Source organism: Meleagris gallopavo, chromosome 10 (assembly GCF_000146605.3).
Source record: "Meleagris gallopavo isolate NT-WF06-2002-E0010 breed Aviagen turkey brand Nicholas breeding stock chromosome 10, Turkey_5.1, whole genome shotgun sequence".
Lineage (NCBI taxonomy): Eukaryota > Metazoa > Chordata > Aves > Galliformes > Phasianidae > Meleagris > Meleagris gallopavo.
This window is the reverse complement of record NC_015020.2, coordinates 3797125-3810038: the sequence shown is the minus strand read 5'-3', so window position 1 is coordinate 3810038 and position 12914 is coordinate 3797125. Positions and strand designations below refer to the sequence as shown.

At 34.6% G+C, this 12914-nt stretch overlaps 1 protein-coding gene across 1 annotated transcript; it reads left to right on the top strand.

The window, feature by feature from the left end:
• The first annotated feature begins 380 nt into the window (after positions 1 to 380).
• Positions 381 to 12914, top strand: LOC100545218 (ATP-binding cassette sub-family D member 3). Its single transcript, XM_019618484.2, has 18 exons — positions 381 to 497; positions 1162 to 1285; positions 1664 to 1720; positions 2595 to 2737; positions 3040 to 3109; positions 4466 to 4535; positions 4647 to 4744; positions 4823 to 4914; positions 5410 to 5498; positions 5575 to 5647; positions 6545 to 6608; positions 7032 to 7109; positions 7201 to 7266; positions 7360 to 7449; positions 7648 to 7767; positions 8166 to 8270; positions 9929 to 9985; positions 10721 to 12914. The coding sequence occupies exons 2-18, from the start codon at positions 1181 to 1183 to the stop codon at positions 10796 to 10798; spliced, it is 1455 nt and encodes a 484-aa protein (XP_019474029.1). The 5' UTR covers positions 381 to 497; positions 1162 to 1180; the 3' UTR covers positions 10799 to 12914.

The window sequence follows — 12914 nt, the reverse complement described above, 5'->3', positions numbered from 1 at the left end:
AAAAAAAGACAAACAACACGATTGTTACTACCTAATAAATAATCCATCTGTTATATGATAGGTATAATAGTGAATCAGTCATTAAGGCACTGACTATTATATGGTGTCTCTCTTTTAGTTTAGCAGAAAAGCTAAAGATTTGTTATCTGAATGTTGGTTAGTATTAGATCTGATGTGATGAGTACCTTGGAGGACTGGAGTTGTCAAAAATGTAAATGAAAACTTAATCAGTGATTGTGTGGACACCATATATTTGGTTTTAGGTTAAACAGTATTATTGAGTTCTAGAGGACAATTCACCTACTTTAAATTGTTGCACTGTGCTGCAAATCTGTGCTGCAAATGAATTGAGCATATTGAATCTTGTTAGCTAAATATTGAAATACTATCTCTTTCTAGATCTCTTTAGTAAATAACTTCTTGAAATACGGTCTAAATGAATTGAAACTCTGCTTCCGAGTAAGGCTCACCAAATACCTCTATGAGGAATATCTCAAGTGAGTAACACCTTGTTAATGTCGAATGTTTTTAGAAACGGAATTGATCCAAATCGAAACAAATCAGTTTAAGGCCATTGTAAGAAATTAGCAAGATGCTTAGTAGTTATAGTTATATTATTTAGAAAAGACTTCTGATTGCATTTAGCTTGAAATGAAGGATGAGTGGTTCATCCAGGTTGTATATGGTAACAGGTGCAAAGATGGCAGAGTTGGCTCAAATGGACAAAAAAAAAAAATAGGCTTTTATTAATAGGTGAGCTCTCAAAGTCTTTCAGTTGCTCTTGTTTGGTGGTGGTAATCTACTGTCTGGATTGGATGTATGAATTTGAGTAGCTTCTTATGTTCGTCTGCACTAAATTTAGGTTGTCAGTTCTGCTGTTGAGATGATCACAAAGATTTTCTAACTCAAAATGCAGCACCAGAACATAGAGCAGTCTGGGGCTGAGATTCAGCAAGGGTGATGTTCTGGAGCCTAAACATTTCTGGGAGAGTTGGTGTGAGTCTGTTCTTGCAGAAGCATAAACAATGTTGATTCCATGCAGTCATTTAATGTCTGCATTGTTTTCCCCCTTATTGCATGATGTAAGGAATTTCCAATTATTTGAGATCATAAGGTAATGATTTCTCTTTTTTCTGCCTCTTAACAACTGTTTTGTTTCAGGGCTTATACATACTACAAAATGGGAAATCTGGACAACAGAATAGCTAACCCAGATCAGCTCCTTACACAGGATGTGGAAAAATTCTGTAACAGTGTAGTGGACCTGTACTCAAACCTTAGCAAGGTAAACTTATTTTATAGAGAACTTTAAGTTATAGCTGTGGTCAAAAATTTGTTCAAGCTATTATGCTAATATCTTTTTTTCTCTGCAGTTTCCATAACCTCTGCTAAAACTTTGTGATAGATTGTAAAATTTTTCCTTAAATTTTAGTTTAAACAACATAATGCTCTTTTTAAACAGGTAGGCAGGGATGTGTGTGTACTTTCTCAGCTAGTTAGATTTCAGAAGAATAATTGCTGTTATGGCTAAGGGGGTGTGACTAAGTGCATCTTTCTTTGTTTCATGTGTAAAACTTTGTTTTTTGATGCAATGAAGTAAAATCGTAATTACATATTCATATTACGTTGATATTCTAATGTTTCCTCTATGCTTCTGTTACAGCCCTTCTTGGACATAGTTTTGTATATCTTCAAGCTAACAAGTGCAATAGGAGCTCAGGTAACTTGAGTGTTTTCTACATGAGTAAGTTTTTTCCCTTTGGTTCTAGCATTGTATCTGGAGTCTGAGGAGAATGTTAGATGTTAATCACAGTTTCATCCATTATTTCAAAGGATGTACTAAAATATGCTTTAACATTTAGTATTTTATAAACTTCAGTTCTTTTTGTCTTGAGGCAAGCAAGATAAAAGCTCTCAAGCTTAAAGAGGATAGATTTAGGTTAGCCCTGAGCAACCTGATTGATCTGTGCATGTCACTGTTTGTCACAGAGGAGTTGGACTAGATGACCTTTAAAGGTCCCTTCCAACCCTAAGGATTCTATGATTCTGTGATCTATGGTAAAAGCAGAATTTGCAGGCACTCAACTATCACAAAGCATAAGTTCTTTGTTTTCTTTTGGCTGTTGCTTGGGAATTCCCTTTGGAACCATGCCCTTTCTGTCTTTTAAGGGAAAAATTAGTTTTCCTGTTTCTTTGTAACCTGTAAAAAGAGGAGCCATTCCTTTAGTGGGAATGAAGGAGAGAAGATAGGAAGGATTTAGGAAGCTTAGTGAAACAAGTAACCAAAACAGGAGATGTAGGTTTTCTCTGGATGATGATAAAAATTTGAGTAGAGAGCTGGGAGGGAGGGAGAATTACATCTGTAAACAGGGAATTAGGAGGAAGAAGATCATGCTGGCTGCATGAAAGAGGAGCAGCATGAAAGGAATTGTAAAGGGGATGTTAATACAGACACATGGAAAGAGAGAATCAAGGATGTCAAGGATTTAATGCTTTCTATGCATTTTGGATATAGATGTTGCAGTTTCCATTGGATTGTAAATTTTGCTTGCAAACCACTGGATTGAAAATTTTTATTCTTTTGATATTTACAGGGTCCAGCTAGCATGATGGCATACTTGATTGTGTCAGGGTTTTTCCTTACACGTTTAAGGAGACCAATTGGCAAGATGACTATCATAGAACAAAAATATGAAGGGGAGTACAGATACGTCAACTCACGGCTTATTACAAACAGGTATAGATTTACTTGGTTAGCAAGATAGAAGTGACAATAATTCTGTGGTGTAAATAGAGGCTGGATGTTAAAATATATTCTGAAAGACACTATCAGTTCTGAGCCTTCACATCTTTATGCAGATTATGTAATCATTTCTATTTGCATTGTATTCCTCATTTGAAAGAAAAGCTGTATATGCGGTAGTTGTTCGAGGGCAAAAACTCCTATTTCAGACAAGAAGAACAGTCTGTATTTTATAGTTGTCTCTTTCAGATTGTCATTAAAAAAAAAGCTTCCTTCTTTGTCTTTTTTTTTTTAAGTGAAGAAATTGCTTTCTATAATGGAAATTTGAGAGAAAAACAGACTATTCACAGAACCTTCCGTAAACTGGTAAGACTTTTAAAAACATCGTAAGCAAAACTTTGATTAATTTTCTCATCATGATTTAAGTTTATCTTTTTCCTTGAAAAATGTTTCTTTTCAACCTTTCTCCAGTTTTATTTCATCAGAAAAGGGCTTATCTAACAGTGTTTCCCTTAAGTTCATTTTCTTGAAACAGCTGATTTTTGTACTAGCAATCTTAAAATCAGTTCAACTATGGCCAGCTTTGTGTCAAAGAATTTTTGCATAGTAGTTAGTACTATGATTTCAGCTAAAATAATTATTCTAATGTAAATGTATTCCATAAACTGACTTTAAGGTTCTGGTCAGAAGAAAGATATTGTGTAGTACAGAAATGGATAATATCTTGGATTTTTGTAATATATGATCTGCTGAGAAGTTGTCATACACAGATTTCTCTAAGAACATGCCGAATAATTAATAAACAAATGAACTACATTGAAAGATTTGTTTCTTATTTCGTTCAGTTTAACTGTATGCAGTTGTATATGCAAAAATAGAGTGGAATGAAAGTGGAGAATATAAAGAAAAAGCTGAGAAATAGAAATGTCCTAAAATGTATGTGTCTGCAAAAACATTCATTTGAAACTACTCATAGTTCTCCTGATTAAGTCTTTGCAATTCAAATGTGGTTTAACTCTTTGACACTGATTTTTGTCTGTTCAGCACGTTACAGATGAAACAGTTCTCAGTCTTATCTTCCTTTCTAATTGTGTAGGTCTCGGCCTTTGTCTCCTCACGCCTTGTTCAGCAACTAAGGGCCCTTTAGTTTATTTTTTATTCTGTATACCATCTTTTTCCTTAATTGTTTCTGTTCTTTGTTTTGCCAGCTTTCAACACTTCTGTCCACTTCTCCTCCTCTTCCTGTTGCAGAGTTTCATTTCCTCGCTTATTTTGTACTCTTTAAGTTAGAGCTCTTCTAAGCCTTTCCCTTGGTCTTGGTGTGTACCTTTGTATAAATTAAACTGAGTTGAGTTGGTGTTTATGCTGTTACTATCATCAGATTATAGATCCATTTTTAGAATAAAATCAGGATGTATTTTTCTGACTGAATGGTCTTTTTCTTGCTGCTCAACTCGTTTTTACCCACCACTGTTGCTGTCCCCTCTCACTGCTTAATTTCAGGTGTAGGTTTTCTTGATATAGAATGCAGATGTTTGCCAGCAGAGACATTGGTAGTAATTATCACAGTTAGGCTGTAGACATTGTTAGGGGTATTTGTGACTTACTGAAAAATAACTATACTTGGATTCAAAATTCAAAAAATAAAAATAAAAAAAATCATAAAACATAGTAAAACAAGGACTGATAAAGTTTGACTTTTTTATTTCTGTATGTTGGCAGGTGGAACACTTACATAACTTCATCCTGTTCCGGTTCTCTATGGGTTTCATTGATACTATCATTGCCAAATGTAAGTGTTCAGTACTAATGGACTGTAATAAATAGCCAGCACTAAACTGTTTTTTTTTTAATTGCTTCAATTAGTATGTTGTGGGTTAATATTTACCCTTAAAAACTGCAGATCTTGCCACTGTGGTTGGTTACCTGGTTGTTAGTCGTCCATTTTTGAACCTGGCTGATCCTCGTCATCAGAATAGTACCCATGCAGAACTTCTGGAGGTAAACAGAACAGAATTAAAGCAATATATTGAATGTATGTTTTGTTAGTTCATATAAAGAAACTTTATTCTACTCTAGGATTACTACCAAAGTGGAAGAATGTTACTGAGAATGTCTCAAGCTTTGGGTAGAATAGTCCTAGCAGGTCGTGAAATGACGAGATTGGCGGGGTAAGTGTAACAGTACTTGCGTAAGATGATCTTTCTTAAAGTTATGTTTTTGCTGATTCTCATCTCATCTTAAGAAACAGATAACTGTAGAATTAAAATGAGCTGTGTGCTTTGTTCAGAACAGTGTATTCAAAAATTAAAATTATTTTATACTGGAAAGACTGTATTTGAAGACATGATATGTTTCCACTAAAAAATAGCAGCATACAGTTTGAATGGTTAGTTGAAAGGATGTTGGCAGGTACCTGTGGAACAGTTGTGTTATTTTACCGAAATGTTTGGGGGTCTTTCACTTACAATAAATCCTTCACTAAAATATGGAATATCTGACTACAGTAGGAAAAGATTCTTGCAACCTTAGTGCAGTTCTAAACTCTTCATTTCCTGTGCTGGTTTGATGAACATTTCGTTTTGACTATTTAATAGAATACTTGCTATTCCTCACATAGATTTCTGAAACTTCTAAGGATTATTTATAAGTTTTGTTTTCTTTAGTTTCACAGCTCGAATTACGGAATTAATGCAGGTTCTGAAGGATTTGAATAGTGGCAAATATCAACGTACCATGGTATCACAAGAAAAAGGTAAATGGGCTGTATGCTGTGCAGTACTAGGCATCTCTTCTGAATGCTCCAGTTTCTAATACATTTTTTCTTTAAGATGCAGAAATAAAACAAGCTTTACCTTTGATACCAGGATCTGGCGAAATTATCAACACCGATAACCTTATCAAGTATGTTTTTCAAGTTCCTACACCTTCAGTATTTTTAAAATAGTCTGGTTTTTTAGTCTTCTACCACTGTTAATAGAGCTCATACACTTAATAGAGCAATACACTTAATTACAATAAGGAATTCCTGCTGTAGCATAGATCACTTATAAACAATTCCCTCTCATTACCATTGAACACTTGTGTTCTGAGAGTCACTCTTTGTTTTTAAATATTAGCAGGAAACAATGCCTGTTGTATTCACTTAGCCTTCTTGGTAACATTTCCTGTTGCCTGACTATGGTTTTTTTTTTTTTTTTTTTAATTCTTCATCAGTCCTTTAGAAAATATTCTGATAGCATGTTTTGTTCTTTGATATAGTTCAGCTGCAAAAATCAGGAAGAAGTATATATTCATTTTCAAAACACTTGTATACTTTGGTTGCTGATGCATTTAAGTAGCAGGTTTTATTTTTTTAGAACATAGGTTGATGTAGTAGTACTACTGAAACAAAGACACAAAGTAAGGCAAGTTAAGACATTAAACAGCTTCAATCTAGTTAGTGTGGAAGTCAGATATGGGAGTAGAGGTGGAGGGCAAGAGAAGGAAGTTGGTGATAGAGCTATTTAAAAAAAAGCAATGTAGGTTAATATCCATAGGATGTTTTGGAGACTAAAGATTTAGAAATATTCAGAAAACAGATACATGAAGAAAACCTTTGAAGAGGTTCAGTAAACACCCAAGAAACAAAAATGGTCTTAATTTTCTTAGCTGCTGATTGTTGGAAGCTGAAATAATATACTGAATAAAATACTGCTGAAGTCTTCTCTGTTCCTGAAATCTTTACCTAAGCATGCAGTGCTAGCTGCCTTTAGACATCTGCTCTCATTTTGATTTATGTTATTCTTAAAATACAAATAGGTTTGATCATGTTCCATTGGTGACACCTAATGGTGATGTTTTGATCCAAGACCTGAACTTTGAGGTAAGATTTTAAATATCATTCAAAAACGTACTGTGCTTCACTGAATGCTTTAAAGTGAAAATGGTAAGTGGTCAGAGTTTAAAAAAACAAACAAACAAAAAACCAAGCAGACAAAAATGCTTGTATGATGTGCATATGCAAGAACAAAATTCATGTTTTTCCTTAATTTTGAAAAATAAAGGCAGTAAACTGCTGTTGCAAAGAAAGTTTAGTACAAGTATGTTTTTTTCCAGCTGCAATTGATGCCAAACTAGCTGGAGAAAAGAATTGAGTATTGTTGGAAATTCTTCACTGATGTCAAAACCTGCTACTATGTACAAGCCTACAAGGACAAGAGTTTGTCTTATCATTTATAGCAGCTTTCAGTAGCTTTCAGCAGTACTTTCTCACTACTGTTTTAATGTTTTGTCTTCGTGTTTTTAGGTCCGATCTGGTGCAAATGTTCTGATTTGTGGGCCAAATGGATGTGGGAAGAGCTCACTTTTTCGTGTACTTGGTGAAGTAAGGAAACTTTCAAATAGATTTGGAAGAATCTACAACAGAAACACTATTGTGGAACTTTTTTCCTCAAATTTAAATCTTTTTCTTGTAGCTGTGGCCGTTGTTTGGTGGACGTTTAACAAAACCTGTAAGAGGAAAGTTATTCTATGTTCCTCAGGTGAGACAAAGTACTTTAATGGACAAGTCTTCTCTTTCTTCCTTTGACTGTTTATAAATATTTGATGTAACTTGTTGTTTGTGACTGTCTCAGAGACCATATATGACTCTTGGAACACTCAGAGATCAAGTTATATACCCAGATACTTTAGAAGATCAGCGAAAGAAGGGGATTTCTGACCAGGTAATAAGTGATACATTTACTCATATTAAGTGAAACAAATGATTATGCTTTAGATTAAAAATACTGATACTATTAAAAACACTACATTTAGTTTGTTTCTAATGTTTATCATGGTTGATGTTACACCTGCATAGTAGGATAACTCTTTTTATATATTTTTAAAGTTCACTTAAACTTTGTTACTACTTTTCAAAAAAGGTGCTGAAGGAGTACTTGGATAATGTCCAGCTGGGTCAAATCTTGGAGCGTGAAGGAGGCTGGGACAGTGTTCAGGACTGGATGGATGTACTCAGTGGAGGAGAAAAACAGAGAATGGCTGTATGTCTCAAAAGCATAAGTACTTAAAAAATACAGAAAATAAGTTGAAAATGCAACCTGGATTTTAAGCAAATTTTGTGTATTAAATATTATACCTAAAGAAGGAAAGCCCAAAAAGTGAATTATCAGAATATAGCAAAAACAGGTAGTTAAAGTAACAATTACTTTTGCTTGAAATGTAGTAAGAATGTTGAGCTTGTACCACCCCTTGCGCTTTGATTATGTGAAAGATGTTTTTAAAATAATGGTTTTGCAACAAAAGAAAGTCAGCTGTAATATATAGCTCTCAATTCTCTTGCCACAGTAAATTTTTGGACATCGTTTTTAAGTTTAAATTGTCACATGGCTGTACTGATTGCAGTCTTGTATCCACGTAATTTCTTTGGTTTCCATTCCAGATGGCAAGACTATTTTATCATAAGCCCCAGTTTGCAATTCTGGATGAATGCACCAGTGCTGTTAGTGTTGATGTAGAAGGCTACATTTACAGCCACTGCCGAAAGGTAAGTCCTTTCCTTTTATTTTTCAATAAATTGTGCAAGAAAGCATTCCTGTATTCCCACTGCTTTTAGTGAGTTTCTAATTTAGAAAGACTGACATTTGGAGATAAAATTGATAGCTATAGCAGTTGTGCCAGTCCTTATACAATGAATATACGTATGTTTAATCAGTTTAGTGTAATTATTTCTTCCTGCAGTAATGCCTTGTGAATCTCTGAAGTAGAAATGGCCCAATATTTCATTTCTTCTCACCTACACAGTTCTGTGATTTACATAGCAAGTAAATTGGTCGTCATCCCAGATATTCTGCATGCTTCTATGATGCCTTGCAGAAAGATAATCTTTTTTTCTTTGTTATTTGAGAGGGCCAGACTGTATCTCCCAACTCCAGATAAGTATTCTTTACTACTTTAGAAAAAACTTACATTAAGTGCCTAGTATTGTTTCAGACCTAGCATGGGAGCTCAGATATGTGTTACACAATGAAGTATACAGGGTGTGCATGAAGATGTTTCTGGAGGAGAGCACTGAGGGCCTGCACAAATCAGTGCTACAGAAGAACTTTGGCACTGCCTACCCACTCTTTCTCATTTCTTCCCTTCGTGCATCCTTGAGGTTGTATTACTAAGAAAATCTTTATTTTTTCCTTAGTATTCATCCATTGTTCTTCATCATGGCTAAGAAAAGCAAAAGAGTTTACTTAGTTTACAAGAGTTATTTGAAACATACTTCTAAAAACACGTAATTTTTTTCCTCAAATACATCTCTAGAATTATATCTGTGGTTAAAAGGAAACTTGAAAATAGCATAAGGTGGACTGTACCTTTATGCCTAGTATAGGATTTATTGAAGGGAGGAAAAAGAAGAGCTTAGGGCATGCAAGGTCTCTTTATGTGTGCTAGGGTTCGATAAGTGTTTTAAAGTCTCTTAGTAATTTAGGTGTACGTGTGATACTTTGCATCAGAACTCTCATTAGATGAGGACTGCAGAATAATAGGCATTGTTTCTTGAAGTAATTTTGCCACATAACTATGAATACTGTGAAAATTTTGTAAGAACAGTTTTGCATGTTTTCTTTTAGTAGGACTGGAATGTCCGCTTGTTCTTAGAATTACTGTTGCCAGGTGACTAATGGGTATTACTGAGAAACAGAGTTCCTATCTAAACTGTCCTTGCAGAAACAAAGAAATTTACCAGTTTATTATTGGAGCCGTTTTGTCTTTTATTTGGTACAGCTGCTGGGGATGCATAGTTAACTGAGTTGCAGGGAAGCAAAGGAAAATTGCCTTTAAGTTGTCACTTACAAAGTTTATAATTAATACCTTTTGTGGCCTGGGGATTTGTGACTTTTTTTTCATGTTTAAGTAGACTATTTCTAATTATCACCTATATTTTAGTCACCTGAAACTTTATCTTCCTTGCCCTATTAATTCTACCAAATGATCAGGAGCAAGAGAATGGTGAAATCAATTGGAAAAGTTAGGACTTTTTTTTTTTTAATTGTAAGATCTTGCATTAAGGCTACATATTTACACTACTAGTAGTGGTCTGGAAGCTTGTATTTATGAATTTAACTTCATCAGCTGTATCAGGCTGAAAAATGGATACTATCTCTCCATGAGAAAAATGAAATTAACTGCCTTATTTCCTTATTTATGTAGGTTGGCATTACTCTCTTCACTGTCTCCCACCGGAAATCACTCTGGAAACATCATGATGTACGTAATCTATCCTTTTGCTAAGTATATCTGTAGTTGGTTGAGATTTCTTTTGATTTTTCTATTAAATTCATGATATTCACATTTTTATTTCCTAGTAGATCAAGTTCTGCTTTATTAAAAGGTCATTCTTTCATAATCCTGTTGCACTATTTGAAATATTCTTGCACTTCTAATTATGAGAAGTTTTTAGCCTAAAAAAAATGCCCCTGAAAAAAATAACCCTAAGCCAACAGCAAATCAACTTTAATGAGAGTTCAGTAAAAAGTATGGAGAGCTTGCTTTCAGAAGATACCTACCTCCTAAACCTGTACGTGAATTTCTCTCTAATACATAGACTTTTTTTTTCTAGATTTAATATATTACTAGTATTACTTTTTACCCAAATTGTGTGTGTGTGTAACAGGGAGGGAGGGAGTGGGGTGGATGCAGAATTAATATAGAGGGATGACTGTATGCTTTTAATACATTGTCACAACAGACAATAAAAGTCTGGGTATGACCAGTAGATTGATGCTTGATAAGAACAAAACCTGTGTGTGTTTATATACGTTATGCATACATACACTTTTTTTCTCCCAGAGGTAATTGAATTTAGTGAAGCGCAAGGTGGGAAGCCCTGGACAGCTGAATTTAAGATTTTATGTTAAAGCTACTTAAAAATTGTAACTTATTTATGCGCTTATAAGGCTGATAATTTTTAAGGGATTGATAATGTATGTGTTTTTGTTTCAGTTTTACTTGCACATGGATGGCAGAGGAAACTATGAATTCAAGAAGATAACTGAAGACACAGTTGAATTTGGATCTTAAAATTCATAAACTGAACTGCTACAGAGACTGATTACTGGAAATGTGTAGAATGGCAAACCTTGTACAGTAAATCTACTCAGCTTGTTTTTAAACAAATTAACTAGGATAACTTAAAACAAGCTCTTAAGCGTTTGCTGTTATGTAGGATATTGCTAATTGTGTATATGTTGGTTTAATTATTAATATGTACTAAGAATGTCTTTATTCTTGTGGTTTAAAAACCTGCCTAAATTAAATTGGGCTTAAATCAGTGTAACCTGATTCATCCTGGGATGCAAACCATTTGAAATCAGCTGATTTGACTTTTGTAGACCTTCTTTCCCTTCAGTGAAAAGCCCTGTTAAAATTAGGGCTGCTACCTCTCTCTTGTTCCTGCAAAGCAGTCTTGGATATTTTGCTCTGTTCTATGCATATTTCTGAGTTATCTCACACAATGCAGGACATTATCCCATCTTCAGGTCTGTGCTCTGCTTGGTTCATGAAAGAGCCTTTTCCTTCACCAAGCCTTGTGATGTAGCCAATGCACCTTTGCTGATAAAGAATGGACTGAACCTGAAAGATGAACTAATTCCTTCTGCTAAGAAACTAAGCTAGTGCTGTGCTGGGTTTTGGGTTTTCTTTTAATCTTTGTCTGTCCATGCAGTCATCTGCTGCTCACCGATTTCATTCTCTTCTGATTTATTAAGACCTCTTCTATAGCTCCAACTTTTCTGTCAGTGAAACCCTATGGTAACAAAGAGTTGAGAGGAAATTGAGGGAGGAAAGGATTAATCAATCAGAAGGGGAAAAGAAAGATGATGTTCCAGCTATCTGAGAAAGCAAATAGTTCTCATGAAGTGTGGGAGCAATCATTCTTCTCTTGAAATTGGTAGAAGTTAGAAAAGACTCAGATCATTCCTCTGGAAGATAATTTTAACAGACTGTTGTGTATCCTGTGTGTGTGTTCAGTTTTGTGATGCAGCAGCTACTTTTCCTTTTCTTCCTCTTCAAAAAATCAGATCTCCTTGTGGTTTTGGCTGCTTTACAGATACGAATTTAAAAGTGATAATGGTACTCCTTGATAGTATTTTTTTTTTCTAGTCTGTGAAGCCTAAAATAATACTTTCATCCTTCAAATTTTTCTCATTTCGGTTGTGAGGTTTCTTGATTTTCTTGATTTCTGATTAAAAATAAAAATAAAAAATTTACCAGCAGTTCTCAGTGCTGTCTAAGTATGACTAGTCCCTGCTGGTTTTATTATTCTGGCTGCCAAATCCCTTGATGAATTCAAACTCTTAAATTGTTTACTGTAACCATTTTTCCCCCATACAAATGATGTCTCTGGTAGCCATGTGACTTTTCACAAACATAAATGCAGCAAGGTGAATTTTGTCATCAGGGAGTAGGAAGGTATAACTTAAACTGAATTACTGTTTAAGCTTTAAAACAAAAAATTGCAATACCTGTTCTACACTGAAGGTCTAATAATTCCTTACTGTTCCACATAAGATATAATATAGGAATGCATTACATGAAGGCATGCATAAAATATGCAATAAATCTGCTCTGTGCCTCTTTTTGTCACAGGTTTAGGTTTAAAAATATCTTTTCATAAAATGGATATGAATTTGGATGTACTGCTGTATGTTGATTTCCTTAATTTCATCATCTTTTATGTTGAGATTGCTACCTGTTAGTATTTTTCCTTTGATCATAGTTCTTGCCCTTAACTTTTACTGCTAGTACTCTTTGATAGTATTCAAATGCAAACAGCTATCCTAGTCTAAGAATCCACTGATCACAGTAGATTTGTGGTAGGATGCATGGAGGAAAGTCAAACTGTGTCACATTCAGGAGCATGAGGTGCCAGAATAAATTTTTATGCTCGTTCCACAAATAGAAATCAAACAGACAAATCTCATGTTACTAATTTTCTGTTCACTCAGTCTTGTGTATCATCCTAATTTGTACTGTAGCAGGTAGCAGCATGCATTAAGCGAGGTTGTGGTTTTTTTACTGTACTGTGAAAATATGAATGCCAGATAGCTATTCTTGTGAAAATTGTCAGCACAAATGCAATAACTTCTCTTGGAAGTGTTGTTATACTAGCCCCTTTGTGAAACATGAAGCGCAAAAA